Source organism: Molothrus ater, chromosome 1, assembly GCF_012460135.2.
Source record: "Molothrus ater isolate BHLD 08-10-18 breed brown headed cowbird chromosome 1, BPBGC_Mater_1.1, whole genome shotgun sequence".
Taxonomy (NCBI): Eukaryota; Metazoa; Chordata; class Aves; order Passeriformes; family Icteridae; genus Molothrus; species Molothrus ater.
The window spans coordinates 1,460,716-1,477,596 of record NC_050478.2 but is presented as its reverse complement, the minus strand read 5'-3'; the positions used below and the strand labels follow the sequence as shown (position 1 = coordinate 1,477,596).

Sequence of the window (16,881 nt, the reverse complement as noted above, 5' to 3'; positions counted from 1 at the left end):
TGTTTGGAGTTATTTTATATGCAGTGGAGGGAAAACGAGGGATTCTAAGGGGTAATTAATCCCTAAGTAAAAAAAAAAAACCATGGAAAATGGAATAGGTCAGCTGAGAAAAAATTAATCCTGGGATCAGTTCTGGAGAAAATTTGGGTTTAAAACCAGGGGCAATTTTGGCAACAAATTTTTTTAAAAATCACTAAAAAATTTTGCTGCCAGAGGAAACTGTTGGAAAAGTTAAAATATTAAATTTCAAGGAGACGCAGGCTGATTAATTAATTAATTAAAAACAGCTTCCCAAGGGATGAATAAATACAAATGTTGACTGAGGGGGCAAAGGATTTTTAATTAAGAATTAATTAAATTATAGATTTTTATTGATTTCTTTATTTCCTTGTGAATAGCACAGGAAAAATATTTAAATGTTCACTTTCCTTTGGATAAAAAAATTCCCAAACTTCACTCCCTGCAGGAATCCAGGCTGGGATGGGATTAAGGAGAGGGCAATGAAATTCCAGCCAATATTCCTGGCTCCATCTCCATGCAAGAGTGGGGTGGAAATGGAAATTCCTGCTGGAATGTGGAGGAAGGAAAGGGGAAAAAAAAGGGGAAAAGGGGAAAAGGGGAAAAGGGGAAAAGGGGAAAAGGGGAAAAGGGGAAAAGGGGAAAAGGGGAAAAGGGGAAAAGGGGAAAAGGGGAAAAGGGGAAAAGGGGAAAAGGGGAAAAGGGGAAGGGAAGGGAAGGGAAGGGAAGGGAAGGGAAGGGAAGGGAAGGGAAGGGAAGGGAAGGGAAGGGAAGGGAAGGGAAGGGAAGGGAAGGGAAGGGAAGGGAAGGGAAGGGAAGGGAAGGGAAGGGAAGGGAAGGGAAGGGAAGGGAAGGGAAAGGATATTCCTCATTTATTTCAATCTGCTCTCCTTGCTGATTTTCCTTTCTGGTTATTCCCTGGCACATCCTGGGACAGTCTCTGCTCTCTTTTCCATCCTCTGTGGGAATGACCTGACCTGCTCAGTAATTCCCATCCATTTGTATCCCAGAATTCTGATGCTCCACTGATCTCCCCTCCATCAAACTCAGAATTTCCCTGTTTTAACAACCGCTTCTGCTCCTGGAGTTTTGCATATCCAGGTTCTTTGGCATTCCCTAAAAAACTCTACCAGCTCCTGGCCTCTCCTTTTTCCAGCCCCAGAGGATTTTTTTTTCCCCCCTTACTTTTTCAATTATTATTCCCCAGAAAAGGAGCTCTCCTAATCCATGTGATTTTCCATGCTTCTCAACTTTCCTTGGCCTCTGCTGAGGTTTTTCTCAGGATTTCTTTCCCTTTCCCCTTCCCTCACACAGACACAGAAACAACGAGGAAACAAAGACACGAAAAATCCCATTTTTTACTGCAAAAACTCCAGAACCAAGGTGTGTTTATTAGAACAACTTCCAGTTTTCCTTTGGCGAAGACTTTTCCTCGTTTCCCTGGGAAATTATTGGAATGGGAAGGAATCCTCATGGGAAAAAAAAGATGGATTTTAACAAATTTTGCTTTAATTTGGGATTTTTTGCTTTTATATCCCTGATTTTCCACCATTCAAAGCAGAGGAGAAAGCGTCAGCAAGATTCTGTTTGTCACTAATTTCTGGGAATTCCGGTTTTTCCCTAAGGCTGAAGGATATTCCTGGGATTTATACTGGTGTCCCATAAATACAGGGAAAAGGTGGAGTTTGGGATGGAAAAAGGGATCAATCATTTTTTGATCGATTTATTAATGAAAATAATTCCTTCCTTTTCCTCAATTTTGTATTTCTGTTTATATCCTTCATCCTAAAGAAATTCCCAGGGATTTGTAGCTCACATTCCAGCTTCTTCCATAGGATCTCCACAGGATCCACCCTTTTCCCACGGAGGAACGAGGCAAATTAAACAAAAATATCCAAATATCTTTAGTGATTTAGGCACATTTTGGAGCTCTGGAATGGGAATCTGGGCTGAAAAACAAGGAGAGATTCCAGCAGATGGAAATCCAAGGCCTGTATCCGGAATTCTCGGTGCTTATCTTGTCCTGAAAGATAAAGATTTTTTTTTTTTTTAATTAGTGGAAAAAGAAGGAACGAACAATTCCACTGGGAATCATTCTCAGCTCATCAACAACAAGAGCATCCAAAACACCAGGAATCATCCCAGTGTCACAGTCCCATGCTCAGTGATGGAGAAAACATGGGAAGCAGTCACTAACACCTGGAGCTGATCCAGGTAAGAAAACTCCATATAAAATAGTCCCAATTCCGTCAGGAAATCAGGCGAAAAGGAAAGGCCCAGTTTCATCCTTGTACAGAGAGGCAGCTTTATCTTCCTTCCATCCCACAGGAATGGCCAAGAGACGGAGCCGCTCCTGAACTTTTGGGCTCAGCTCCAGATTCCCACTGAGTTCAGATCCTGTGGTAAAGGAACTTTGCTCCTTCCAGGGTGGACATTCTGATGCCTCAGGTTTAGCTTTTATATTTTCAGGTTCTGTGCTGCTTTAGTGTGTGGGTCTGGGCTTCACACCAGGGCATGCTGAGCTCTGTGCACAGAGCAGGGAGACAAAACAATTCCTGCTGCAGCTGGGCACCAAGGACAAATGATCCAAATCTCAGCCCAAGAGCACAAACCCCGTGGGCTGGAGAGAGAAAAACAAGCAGGGTGGGACTGCAGGGGCTAAAGCTGGAATGGGACAATGAACTGCAAGATGCAAATGGAGCAGAACTGATCCCAGGGAGAGAGCCCGGGAGCGCTGGTGCATTTTGGGGCCATTTTGGTTCATCTTGGGTGCAGCCCTGGCTGGGCTCTTGTGCTGCCCAAGGTGCATCCATGGAGGCCTTTGAATAAATCCCTGCTTTATTCTTTAGCCCTGTCCAGCCTCTGCTCTGGGTCACCCTGCACAAGGCATCAATTCCATTTGGCTTTCCCTAAACATTCCAAGAATCCCACATCAGGGGTGGGAGGGCCACCACTGGGTGACACCACCAAGGCTCATCAGCGAATCCCAGGAATGTTGGTTTCCTGGGAATCACAAGCTCCCAGGCCCCTTTCTAAACCCGTCAAAGACCCCCAGATTGCTTCCCAATCCTGTTCCAGTTTTCCAGCTTCCCTGTGGAACTGGAACTTTTTTCCTGTGAGAAACCAAGCTGTCCATGCTCACTTGACTGACATTGGTTTCCATTGGAATGGGAATTTCCAAGGGCAGTGGGTTTGGATTAAGGTGAAATCCCAATCCATGGTCCTTGCCTGAAAAACAGGCAGGGACCATGGGTTGGGATTTCACGAAAACTCCTGATTTTTTATATCAAAAACTGGGAACCAGTTGGAAAAATCCAAGTTCAAAGGTAAATGCCTTAAGGAAAAAAAAATAGATACTAATAGGGAAAAAATAGAAATAAAGGAAAAAAACCCCAACCCAAATCTGGTAATTTTTTAGCTTTTTTATATTTTGTTAAGTTATATTTTGGAACAAAATTCCCGAATAACCTGGATGTGACTCCTGCTTAACCCAGAAACAAAAGTCACCACAGCACAGCCAGGTCAGCTCCAAAAACAAACCAAAACCAGGCCTAAAAATAAACCAGAGCCATGGGAAAAGACTAAAAACAAACAAAGAAAACCCAAAACATCCAGACCGAATCTGAGTGCAGCTTTTCCCGGGATATCAGATTAGATGGATTGGCCAACCCCTTCCCCAAGAGCCGAGCAGGGAGAAAATGCAGGGAATGCCAAAGACAAAGGCAGTGGGCACCTTTTCCAGTAAAACTGAGATAAACCTTGCCCAGGAAATCCTGGAAACAAAGCCCAGCTCCTTTGTGAGGGTGAGACAGAGATGCCCTCGGTGCTGCTGTGGTTTGGATGTGTTGGACAAAGCTTTTCCTGGAAAACCAATCCATTGTCGGGAGATGGTGGGAGCAAGATTTATGGAAAACCACTAATTATACTGCCAGGGGTGTAAACATTCCTCATTCCTTCTTTTCTCTTTTCCTTTTATTTTTGCCCCCCCTCTCTTGTGAGCTCAATTCTATTTCCCTGCTTTTTTAGGAGTTTGGGAGCAGTGATATGTAAATGCACATGGAAAATATTTTTTTTCTTGGAAGTTTCCAGTCAATCCCAAAGGAACGAGGACTTGGAAATCCAGGGCAGAGGAGACTCACCTGGGCTCAGTTAGCCATGATGTGTTTCACAAAAGCTGGAAAAAAAGAGGGAAAGAAGGATCAGTTATCCTATGGGAAACATAATTAACCTTTCATAGGTGGGGTTTATCGGAAGAGTTATGGACTCAGAATTGTCTAAAATTTGGAAATTTTTGCCCCAGATTTTCCATGGATTTAATCTTTCTTGGGAATATTTTAAGAAAGCTTTCAGGGGTCCCACCCACCTTCGTAGTTGATGCAGCCGTTGGCATCTTCCTGCCCAGCCATCAATTTATCCACTTCCTCCTCAGTCAGCCTCTCCCCTGCATGGAAAACAAAATCCCTGGATCAAAATCCCCAGCTTAGGAATTTAGGAAGATCCTGAAGAAGACAAATGGGAGTGAGAGAGAAGAGGGGGGCATTTCTCCTGGGAGGAATTTGGGGTGCTGACCGTGGGATAAGCTCATTTTGGAGTTGCAAACTTGATCCAAATTCCAAACTGCATCCAAATTTGAGACCCAAATCCAGAAAGACAGGAAAAATGTGGAAACCCACAGGATATTATGGGCACAATTCATTTTCCTAGGAATAAGCTTGGTCTAAGTGCCAAATCTTGAAGGTTTGGGTCAGTTTTAACCAAGTCCTGATGGAAAAACTCTCAGTGAAAACTCAGTTCTCCTCTGAGTCTGAGGTTCCGGAAGACTCCAAGGTCAAATTTGGGATCTCTGGTATGGATCAGTGATTGATTTAATTAAATTTAATTTTATGGTTTAAATATTTGGTGCCTATTGGTTTGTAAGTCTTCATTTTGGTGAAGGAGAACGGAGACAAACCAAGGGAATCGTTGGGATTGGCAATGTTGGGATGATTTGTGGTAATTTAATAATTATTGGAGAAATCCAACGCAACGGGAAGGAGGGAGGGAGAGGAGAAGGGAGACATGGAAACACCTCTTGGAAGCGCAGAAAAATGGGGACAAACCAGGGGAATAAACAGGATTGGAAATTCTGGGATAATTTTACGGTGATGGGAATGAGATATTTACAGGAGAACTAAAACATGAAGGGAGAAGAGGGAGCGAGAGAAAGGCAGGGATGGAAATTCCCAAGGGAAGGTTTTCCTCACCCAGCGTGGCCAGGACGTGGCGGAGCTCGGCTCCCATGACCGTCCCGTTCCCCTCCTTGTCAAACACCCGGAGCCCTTCCACGAAATCCTCGTAGGTTCCCGTGTCCTTGGTCTTGGCAATGTGCTGGAGCATGGGCAGGAAGGTCTCAAAGTCGATCATCTTGGAATTCATCTCTGGAAAACCCAGGGGAAATGGAAGGTTTGGGGGAATTCTGGGAATAACGATGGGATACCCACCGTGGTGGGGGGGGAAGATCTGTGGTGATAAATGTTGGATAAAAGGAGAGAAGAGAATGGAAATGGAAGTTTGGGAGGATGCTGGGAGAGTTGGGAATAACCGTGGGATATCCACCGTGAGGGCAGAACTGTGGTGATAAATGCTGGATAAAAGGAGAGAAGAGTGTGGAAATGGAAAGTTTGTTGGATTCTGGGAGAGTTGGGAATTAACCATGGGATATCCACTGTGAGGGCAGAGCTGTGGTGATAAATGTTGGATAAAAGGAGAGAAGAGTGTAGAAATTGAAGGTTTGTTGGATTCTGGGCGAGTTGGGAATAGCCATGGGATATCCACTGTGAGGAACTGTGGTGATAAATGTTGGATAAAGGGAGAAAAGTGCCTGGAAATAGAAGTTTTGGGGGGATTCTGGGAATAATGATGGGATACCCACCATGAGGGGGGAAGGATCTGTGGTGATAAATGTTGGATAAAAGGAGAGAAGAGAATGGAAATGGAAGTTTGGGAGGATGCTGGGAGAGTTGGGAATAACCGTGGGATATCCAGCATAATGTGGGGATAAACATTGGATAAAAGGGAGAGAAGAACATGGAAATATGGAATACAGAAGGGATCACTGCAATCGTTACAGGCCTTCCCACCCATCTCTTGTGGAACAATCCATGTCCTTACATCCAGGTTATCCCTTTGTTTCTCTGCATGTGTTGGAAATATCTGTGTTTTTAGGAAAAACACGCGAATTCCTCCATAAATGCAATTTCAAAAGGCAAAAAATTTGTCATTTTAAAACACATTGATGCCCAGGGCTGTTAAATTAATTAATTCCCCTCAATTTGGGACAATTATCTTGACTTCCAGACCAAATTTTTCCTCCCTTCCTGCTGGCAATTTCAGAGGCTGCTCTGTATCCCGAGTTACTCCGCACTTAGAAAATGGAGACCTCACCTTCTCCAGGTGTTCTCCAGGAATAATTCAGGGAAAACAAACGGAGGAGGACACCAACCTTCAGGTTTGGGTCTGCCAAGCAATTTCATGACCTCAGCCTGGGTCGGGTTCTGCCCCAAAGCCCTCAGGACGTCTCCACATTGGGCGTAGGTGATTTTCATCTCCGACTTGGGGGTCCGGTCGAAAAGGGAAAACGCTTCCTTAAATTCTGGAAGGGAAAAAGGCCAGGAGAAATTCATTCCATGCTCCCTTGGATAAAAGATAAACCCAATGGAACCTTTCCCTCACTAATTGCCTGGCTGTTTCGTTTTGTGGTTTGGGAAAAATTTGGATGAGCTTTGTTATCTCCAATGTTTGTGCTCCTCCTTCCCTGCGTTTTCCGGTTCCACTGCGGAATGGAATCGGAGAGGTCAAATGCTTCTCCCGTGGTATTTCCGTCTCAGTTAACATCAGAACGTGTGGAAAACAGGAGAAATCGCTGCCTTGGGAGCTTTCCAGCTGCTCAGGAGCACTCAGGATGGCCCAGGATTCAACAGCAGCTCTGCTGATGGGAGAACCGGATCTTGGATTAAACGTTGGATACTCTGAGAGCACTGACCCAGTGCCCAGAGCTCCCCGAGCACCTCTAGGAGCTGGAAATGAGCTATGCCAGGAAAAAATACCGGGATTGTCACCCAACAAGCTGTGTATGGGTGGGGGAGGGTGAAGGTGTATGGAAAACCTTATCCCAGAATTCCAGGATGGGTTGGGTTGGAAGGGACCACAGTGGGTCACTGGTGGCACCTCCCTGCTCCAGCAGGGAGCACAGGGCTCAGGATTACATCCCGGCAGGTCTGGAATATCCCCGGTGAGGGAGATCCCACAGCCTCTCTGGTCTCTGCTCAGGGCTGGGCACTGCTCAGGGCAGAAGTTCTGTCTCCTGTGCCGGGAGAATTCCTGGGATCAGTCCCTGCCCGTGGCTCTGGTGGCATTGCTGGGCCCCCCGCAGCAGAGCCTGGCCCTGCTCCGACCCTCCCTGCACCCAGGGACACCCAGGGACACCCAGGGCTGAGGGCCCCTCTCAGCTGGGGCTCCTCTCCAGGCTGAGCAGCCCCAGCTCCCTCAGCCTTTCCTGGGCACCGAGATGCTCCAGGCCCTTGCTCAGCTCCAGGAGCTCCTGTCCCTGCTGTGCTGAGGATCCAGTGCTGGACACAGCACCCAGAGGTGCCTCCAGGGCTGGGCACAGGGAACAGGGTTTGCTGTTCCCTCAGGGACTGGGAACAGGCCAGATCTCCTGCGATGGTCAGAGGTTTCCCATCTCCCTCAATGGAATCCCTCACTACTTCTAGGGGTAGGATCTAGGCAAGAGCATTCCCATGGGAGAGGTTCTCCTTTCCACCACTGATTTCACGTGGATGTGGTGCTTGAGGGCATTGGCAGTGCTGGGGTAAAGGTTGGGATCAATGGTCTTAAAGGGTCTTTTCCAAGTGGAATGATTCCATGATTCTCTTGCAGGATCCAGCAGACACTTCCCCAGACTCTCCAGTTCCTCAGGCTCTCCTTTCCCTGCTGGAATTGCAGGGTCAGAGGAGGATCCCAGGGAGCAGCAGTAACAGGCTGTTATCCTTTACTGTTATCCTTTAACTTCATCCTTTATCCTTTAACTTCATCCTTTATCCTTTAACTTCATCCTTTATCCTTTTGTTTTATCCTTTATCCTTTTGTTTTATCCTTTATCTTTTTGTTTTATCCTTTATCCTTTAACTTCATCCTTTATCCTTTGATTTTATCCTTTATCCTTTAACTTCATCCTTTATCCTTTGACTTTATCCTTAATCCTTTAACTTCACTGTTATCCTTGACTTCCCACTGCACCATCCACAACTGATCCCCAAAGTCCCTTTGGCTTTAAATCCCTGGATCTGGCCCTTGTGCTGCTGTTACTCTTCCACATTTATTTCTGTCCCACATTTCCAAGCTCTGGGAATTTATCCTCTTTTCCCTAAATCCCGATCCATTCAAACATTCAGCCACACACTCTGCACCCCAGATTTTCTCCATCTTCCCCAACTCCTTCTCTTCATTCCATCTCCCCCTTTTTTCTTTCCTTTCCTTTGCTTCTTTCCCTCTGTCCTTCCTTCTTTGACTTTTGCTGGATTTTCCTCTCCTCCTTTCTCCCTCCCTTTCCATTTTGATCATTCCACTCCCAATTTTCCTCATTTCCTTCTTCACCCAACACTTCCAAACAACACTGAAACTTCTCATTTGGGACTAATTAACATTCCCTTGTTTTCCTCTTTTCCACTCCCCTCTTTTTCATCTTCTCCCCTGCCCCTCCCTCCTGATTTTCCCTCCTGTCCCTGGGCAGAGCCCTGATCCCTTTCCAGCCCCTCATTCCAGCAGAGGGCAATCGTGGATTTTCCTGGGCTCCTTGCTGACAGTGGAATGGGGGCAGAGGCCCCTTCCCAGCTCCTTTCCTGGGGGTCTCACAGCCGAGGTGGGTGAGGAAAAATGGGGAATATTCCCACCTCCCTCAGCTCCTCATCCATCACCACTCTCTGACTGCCTGGGACCAAGTGCTGGGCACCATCTCCTGAAGATTCCCAATCCAGCAAAATTCCTGACAGCGCAGATTTCCAAGGCTTTGAAATGGTTTTTTGGTTTTTTTGTGGGTTTTTTTTTCCCCCTACTGTTTTAATCTTTTCATTTGCATTTGCTGACTCCGTGAAATTCCCATCCATGCACCAAAACCACCTTGGTGTCCTTTGCCCTCCCTCTGGCCATGGAACCCTCTGGATATTTTCAGATTCCTAATCCCTGCCTCTCTGCCCATCTACAGCAGCTCCTTTTCCCCCTTTGCCAGCAATTCTGGGAGCTGAAGAGGCCCAGACCCAGGGTTCAAAGCAGACACTGCCACCAGGGATGGGTTTCACTCGTGGATGAGGAGCAGGACACCCCCAAAAATGGGAGTGTTCTACAAAGCTTCCCCCCAGACCATCAGTTCTTCTCCTGAAGCCACATTTTGGGGACCAAACCACCTATGAATCCTTTCAAGGAATCCTCTGTTCCACACAACCTTTTCCTCAGCAAAAAAAGAAGGAATTTGGGGAGCTTTAAAAGCCCTTGAGCTGCTGCAGCTTCCATTTCTCCTCCACCACCTCCATTTGGAATCAGCTGCCAGAACCCCAATCAGTGGTGACAGACCAGGGATATCCAACCCAGAGGAAGGGAATTTGGGAATTCCAAAGGAATTTGTCAGCTTTGGGATCATTCAATCTTCCTGAGACCCCTGGATCCTCCTTGGGTCAGCAGAGAATGACCATGGAGGTGATAATTAAACATCTCTCCGATTGATTTTTCCCCTGCTCTAATTAACCCCTTCCCTGATCCCATCTTTTAGGGGCTCTCCCAAGGGTTCAAAGACCAAATCCTAAATCCTGCCAGATGTTTGATTCCATCCATCAATTATCCCATAAAACCGGGCTGATTTTTGAGGAGAAATGGGACAGCTGCAGTCCCAGCGTTCCCAGGACTTCGGGCAGGAGGGTTTGGGATCAGTTTCTTGAGCCAGGACAAAGGGTTTGGAAACTGATGCTGATGTTTGGCTTTGAAAGGATAAAGAAATTCCACGCCTGGTGTTATTTGCTGGATTTGGGAGAGCTGGAACACATTAAATTCTGAGGAAAGGCAGGAAAAATTATCTGAAGCAGAGCTGAGGGTTTTCCTTTGAAAATATTGATACTGGTGGTTTTTTCCCTAAAGAAAAACCTGTATTTGGGATGTTTTGGGGGTGTAACTCCTGGAAATGGGACATGAATTCCCTGGTTTTCTTTTGGAGGGAAGGATTTAGAGGAGGAGAGGAAGAAAAGCCAGGAATTAAAGCTCAGCCTTCCTAAAGTTGTCCCAATACCCCGGCCCTGCTCAGCCCAGCACTTCCCAGGGATGGATTTACTGAGCCCAGAAGCGAAAAATCTTCCTCACCTTCAATCTGGTCGGGGCTGAATTCCACCTGGACGAGACAAAAACAAGATAAGAAAGCTGATAAGAAGGGGGGAAATGACTCACACAAGAAGAAATACGGTTTAGTCTCAGTTTTATGATCCCGGGGGCTGGGAGGTCCATGAGGGATTCACCTCCCGTTACCCCAGGTTGCTCCAAGCCCTGCCCAGCCTGGCCTCGGACGCTCGGTCACAGGAGAGGTTCAGGTTGGATATCGGGAAGGAATCTTCCCAGAAAAGTCTGTCCAGGCCTGGCACAGCTGCCCCGGCAGAGCTGGAGGCCCCGTTCCTGGAGGGATTTGAGATCCACGTGGATGTGGCACCTGGGGACAACGGTGGCCTTGGCAGTGCTGCATTAATTGATCTGACGAACTTTGAGGACTTTTCCACCCTAAATGAGTCCATAACTCACTCCCCTTTTTCCTTGGAAGGACATCAGGATGGCTTCCCCTGGGACTTGTTTTTGTGGGAAATATCCCAGCAGAAGGGATCTTCTTCAGAAGAACTGAGTTTTCCCTGGCATTTTTTTCCACGGAATGGAGTGGGAATGGAGTGGTTTTGGGAAAAACACGTGAATTCCTCTATAAGTGCAGTTTTAAAAGGCAAAAAAATTGTTGTTTAAAGCCAGGACATTTCCACCCAAGCCTCCCTCTCCCCAGGGATCCCAGTGGTGAGGTTTGATCCAAATCCATATGAGAGAGAGAGAAAATCCCATTTTTCTCCTGCCCTGACATATAGACAACACCAGACGTTCCACGAGGATATCAAACCTCCAAATCCAGACCTTTCCACCCGTGTGATTCCAGCTTTGCTCATCTCCAGCACTCCAGGCTTTAGGGAATCATCACCTGATGGCATCAGCTGCATCCTGATGCCGCTGGATTCTTCCCCTGGCTTTGTCCTGGAGGCTCCAGGAGGGGATTAACTCCACCCTTGGCCCTGCTGACGTCATTCACAGCTTCCAATCTCCTGGAATTTTTACCAATCCCAATGAACGCCGTCGCTCCGCGCTAAGCCAGGCATAGCTAAGCCTGACATCAGTCCTATGAATAAATCTGTTGTCACTCAGCAGCCAGGAGTTGAGCTGGGGGAAGCATTTAGACAATGGAGCCCTTCCAAGGGTGAAACAACATTCCTGGTTTTTCATAGGACACCGGAGGAATCCGGGGACGAGCAGCAGGATTTGCGCTCGGCCACAGCAGCTGGGAGGAAGAGGAGGTTGGATTTTAGGGCTTTTTTTTAATTTGTTGATTTCACTGGGGGTTTTGGGGTGCTTGGGGTTTTTTTGTGGGGTTTTTAAAAAGTTGTTTGTTTGGGGTTGTTGTTGTTGTTGTTGTTGTTGTTGTTGTTTTGGGTTTTTTTTTTTTACTGTTCCCTTGGGACTCTGCTTCAGGAGACAGAAATGCAGGTGCTGGAAAGAGGCCAGGAAAACCATCAGGATCCTGGGGGTTGAGGTTACATTTGGATTTCACCATCATGTGGGGCTTTTTCTTCCACTAAAACCTTTTTAATCCTATTAATACACAACATTCCCATCATCCCCTCTCCCATCACTTTCCACAGTAATTATGATGGATATGAACTCCTCCAGTGCCCTGGGACGAACATTGATCCAGTCTCCAACAGCTCCAGCCCTCCCAAGGAAAGGGAAAATAAAAACAGAAATCAACCCTTAATTCCAGCTTTAATTCCAAAGCAAAACACTGCAGGAATAGGAATACGAAGCCGAATCTCCGTCAAGGTCATGCAGAGGTTGCTGCTGCATAAAGTCCCCACAAAATTATTCCTTTTTTTCTCTTTGCTCTTAATATTCCAGAGGGCAGGGAGAGACGGGATATTGGGAAGGAATTCCTGGCTGGGAGGGTGGGGAGGGGCTGGGATGGAATTCCCAGGGAAGCTGTGGCTGCCCCTGGATCCCTGGCAGTGCCCAAGGCCAGGCTGGACAGGGCTTGGAGCACCTGGGGCAGTGGGAGGTGTCCCTGCCATGGCAGGGGTGGATTGGGATGATCCCTGAGGTCACTTCCAACCCAAAACTTCTGGGATTCTGTCATTTTCTGCAGGGAAGAGTTTGTGGCCCCTTTGGAAGTGGGACTGGGTTGGAGAGGGATTATTTTGGGAATGCTGAGCCTGCCAGAGTTGGGAAACAAAGCCAGAGCTCTCCTGTCACCACTTTCTCCCGTTATCCCATTATCCCGTTATCCCAGTGCCTCTTGGGCTGCTCATTCCTGTTTATTTTTCAGGACAGTTCCAGGGACATTTTGAAGAGCTCCAGTTCCTGGAGCTGGATTTTTAAGGAGCTGGAAGCGCCCAAGGATGGAGAGGACTTACCCGGCAGCTGGAATTATCCCATCCCTGGGGTGGGATTGAACTGAACAGTTCCATCCATCTCTCCCAAAATCAACCCCTTCATCCCAGGAGAAGCTCCCCTTTTCCCAGCCTCGCGTGCAGCCCCTCTGCCTGTGGATTGCTCCAAGCTCTGGAGCTGAACAGGCAAATCCAGCAGGATTCCCCATTCCTGGTGCTGCACCATCCCTGTTTTCCCTGGCTGCTCCCACCCTGGATTCTCTTCCATCTTTCCATGCAGAGAAAGGGAAGAAGCTTTTTCATTCCAGTATCCCAGCAGGGCTTTGCGGGGACAAATTCCATATTCAGCCTTGAGATCCCAGCACCCCCCAAAAAATAATTCCTGGCTGCTTTTTCCCCAGGAAAATATGGACAATGTGGAAAACTCTCTATGGAAAACCGTGTCCCTTCCAGGTCCTCACGTATCCCAGCTGTCTCCACGTGGATTTTGATCCCAGTCACTGGACCTGGAGCAACGTCACCTCATCCAACTTTAGCCACTGAAATGCCGGCGCCCAAATTCCCAAATTCCCCTCTCATCTCCCTTTATCCCAGCTCAGCGTCTCCCAAGGGTGACTCAGCCCACCCAGATATAGGAATTTGGCACCATCCCAAGGGATGAACTTCCAGAGGTTTTCTCTCTGTTCATTATTGAGGATTTAAATCCCGCGATCCATTTTCCCATGGTTAAAGCTCTAGGAGTCATTCCCGCTTTCTGTGTCCTCAAAAATTCATAAATTAATCCCGTTTTTCAGATTATTTTTCATGGAAGCAAAATACATTCCTGGGAAAATCCACCTCCCTGTTAAAAGGTTTCCAGGTGGGAATGAATTAAATGTAAGGAAAAGACAATTTTTTTTGCCACCAAATCTTTTCAGGACAATTCATTCCTCAAAATAAAAACTGCAGAGATCATCCTAGAAAAACACTTCCTTAAAAAAATACTTTCCAAGGAATGAGCCCAACTCTTCTGGAAAATAAATCCTCCAGAACCTCTTTTGGATGAGTTGCAAACAACATCCAATTCCACCCACTCTTGGAAATCTGGGAAATCTTTGGAATGTTGAAATTTCGGAGCGTTGGCTCGAATCCAATGGGAAAGTGCATGAGAGAAACTCCAAAAATTTGGGATAATGGCTTTAGGTAAGGGATGGATCCCACATTCAGGCCCCTGAAACTGACATCCCAACACACACACAAAAAAAAAACCAGACCAGGAGCATCCAAAGGTGAGAGGAAAAAAAATGAGGAAAATCTGATATAATTCCAAGTGCCAAATAAGATCTTGGGATGATTATTGGGACTGGGAGAGGTGGGAAAATTCCAACAAGGAGCACCTTTCCCTACCACAGGAATATTTTGATTTTGACACTTTTTAGTGGTTAAAAAAAAAAGTGTCAAAATTCCAAACACAAACAATAAAATCTGGGAATAAACAGAAATAATTTGAGACATGCCCATAAAAGGATTAATTTTGAACATTTTGTTCGGATACAAGGTTCTTTTCCTACTTTTTTTAACCACAGTTTGTGGAAATGAGAATGGATTTCACCCTGCAGTGCAGAAATTGGGATATTTGGAGAATTCCAACTCTCATTAAAGCATTTTTCCAAACATTGGGAAGGGATTCTGGACTTCAGCAGAGCTGGATTTATGGAGCAGGAATTTGCACAAACACACAAGGACATTCCTGATGAAATTAAAGAATTCCTGGGAAAATTTCTCTAGGAAATATCCCCTCCCCTTTCTATAAGTTTGGGGGGAAAATGCCCCAGACTCCAACTCTGTATTTCCCAATTCTTCCAGCATTTGGGAATGGGATATTCCCTGCAGGGATTGGGATTTGTTTATATTTTGGGAATTCCAGACAAACATTTAGCACATTCAAAATGGGATAAGAACTCTGTAATTTATATAATAATATTTATAATATATGTAACCTTCAAAATTCCAAATTGTGCCAAAGGGAAAAAAAAACATTTCCATGAAAAATAAGAATTTTACAAACAATTGTGCGGAGTTATTTTTAAAAATGCAGGAATTTTTTTTTCAAAGATAAAAATAAATATGTGGAGCATGGAATTGTTTTGATTAAAAATAAAGATTTTATGAGTGATGCCAATTTGGGTTTGGGGTTTTTTAAATGACAAGTCATCCCTGCTGCCCTTGATCCCACAGTGTCCCAGAATCCCAGTGGACATTCCCACAAAGTCACGGCGTCCTGGCTGGAGCTCCCTGTGCCTCCAAGGGAAACAATTCCCTTTGTCCCTGTCCTTTTCCAGCACTGGAATGTTGAGCATGGAGCTGTTGGAGAGAGCTGGAGCCCATCACAAACCTCCTTCCCAAGGTCACGGAATTGTTCTGGAGTTATTCCCTTCAAAGCTTCCCCAAAACCGAATTCCTTGGGACTCGATTTCTTGATATGTTACAAATCATTGCTTTTTTTCACCAATATACAAAGATTTACAGGGAATTTGGGATTCAAGGCAGGAAAACGCCCTTGCAGGATTTGTCCCAAATCCTGAGCTGCAGGACTCGGTGCCACATGGAAGAGGAGAAGGGTTTAATCAATGAGGAGACAAAGCAGCTTATTCCTTTCCTCACATAATTCCCATGTTTTCCTGAGGGAGGATTCAGGGATATTTATCTGTTGGGAATGTTCCCCTGGAGAGGAGAAGGCTCCAGGGAGAGCTCAGAGCCCCTGGCAGGGCCTGGAGGGGCTCCAGGAGAGCTGGAGAGGGGCTGGGACAAGGCATGGAGGGACAGGACACAGGGAATGGCTTCAAAGTGAAAGAAAGATGGGATATTGGGAAGGGATTCCTGGCTGGGAGGGTGGGGAGGGGCTGGGATGGAATTCCCAGAGCAGCTGTGGCTGCTCCTGGATCCCTGGCAGTGTCCAAAGCCAGGCTGGACACTGGGGCTTGGAGCAGCCTGGGACAGTGGAAAGTCCCTACCCACGGAATGGATGGGATTGAAGGTCTGTCCTAATCCAAACCATTCCAGAATTTTGGGATTCCCTGATTCTGTGACTGTCTGCTCCAAATTCCCACGATAAAAGAGATCCTGCAGAGCTCCTCTTCTTTTTCCAAAGGCAATGCCCTCTCCCAAAGGACAATCCCCAAAGGACAATTCCCAAAGGACAATTCCCAAAGGACAAAGCCCCACCAAGAATTCCTCCTGTGCCTTGCAGAGTTTATCCCTCCCGGGGCATTCACATTTCGGCACAAACCCAATTCCCAGCTCATTTTTGAGGATATCAATTCCCAGTATCCAACTCCTCCACCAGCTCCAACGGCACCACAGGACCAATCCACCTACTTTGACCGAAGCTGGGTTAAACTCCACTTCTTTTTTGGGCTCTGGTTCCGCTGGTTTTGGTGCTGGCTTGGGCTCCTCCTTCTTGGGCTCGGCCTTCTTAGGCTCGGGCTTCTTGGGAGCCATGGCTGATGTGGGAAGGACAGGCGGAGAGGGTCGGAAAGGCAGGAAAGAGGAGCTGCCGCAGGAAAAATCCCGGGCTGGAGTGGGTCTTTATCCCCTCTGGAAGTGCCACATTGTCCCTCCCAGACCTGTCACATGCCGCCGCTCACAATGGGGCCATGGCTATAAAAGGACAAGACTGGCCCCGGCTATTTTGGATCCTGCCCTTGGATCCGGCATTGTTCCCAATTAACACTTCCATGGAAAAGAGATTTTGGGGGGTTCAGGCCGAGCCTGGCACCGGCTCAAGCATTTTTGCTGGGCAGGGGCAAGGGGGAGGCTGGGTTACGATCCAGGTGCTCCGATGAGTTTGGTCCTTGCCAGGGCCATCGCGAGTGACATTCCCAGCTCCCGAGTGACATTCCAAGCTCCTGAGTGACATTCCCAGCTCGCTTTTCCAGGCTGGATGGCCCCCCTGGCCTTTGTCAGGCAAAGATAAGCCCAGGTTTATATTTAGAGCTGAGGACGGGGCTTTAGGGAAGCTGAAGCATCCGCGCCTGTGTCAGCTGGCACGGGGAGAATTCCCGTCTCGGATCACACGCTGCCCTTCTCCTGGGAAGGGGCCCAAAAACCAGGATGGCTTTGAGGAAAATGCATCCAGGAGCAGGGAGAACACAGCCCCACAGGGAAGGGGCAGTGCTGG

The 16,881-nt window shown here is 46.9% G+C and overlaps 1 protein-coding gene across 1 annotated transcript; it reads right to left on the bottom strand.

Annotated features, from left to right (window-relative positions):
• Positions 1-1,403: 1,403 nt before the first annotated feature.
• MYL3 (myosin light chain 3) lies at positions 1,404-16,248 on the bottom strand. The gene is made up of 7 exons (XM_036406498.2): positions 16,080-16,248; positions 10,402-10,429; positions 6,500-6,649; positions 5,262-5,435; positions 4,382-4,459; positions 4,158-4,192; positions 1,404-2,041 (listed from the first exon to the last, which is right to left on the bottom strand). Exons 1-6 carry the CDS (start codon positions 16,200-16,202, stop codon positions 4,164-4,166), a joined length of 582 nt encoding a protein of 193 aa, XP_036262391.1. The 5' UTR covers positions 16,203-16,248; the 3' UTR covers positions 1,404-2,041; positions 4,158-4,163.
• Between the last annotated feature and the right edge of the window lie 633 nt (positions 16,249-16,881).

Coding starts and splice junctions, on each gene's coding strand:
- MYL3 (XM_036406498.2), bottom strand. CDS start 16,202: ATGGCTCCCAAGAAGCCCGAGCCTAAGAAGGCCGAGCCCAAGAAGGAG. Junction 10,430..16,079: donor TTAACCCAGCTTCGGTCAAA/GTAGGTGGATTG, acceptor TGTCTCGTCCAG/GTGGAATTCAGCCCCGACCA. Junction 4,460..5,261: donor CCACGTCCTGGCCACGCTGG/GTGAGGAAAACC, acceptor TTTTCCATGCAG/GGGAGAGGCTGACTGAGGAG.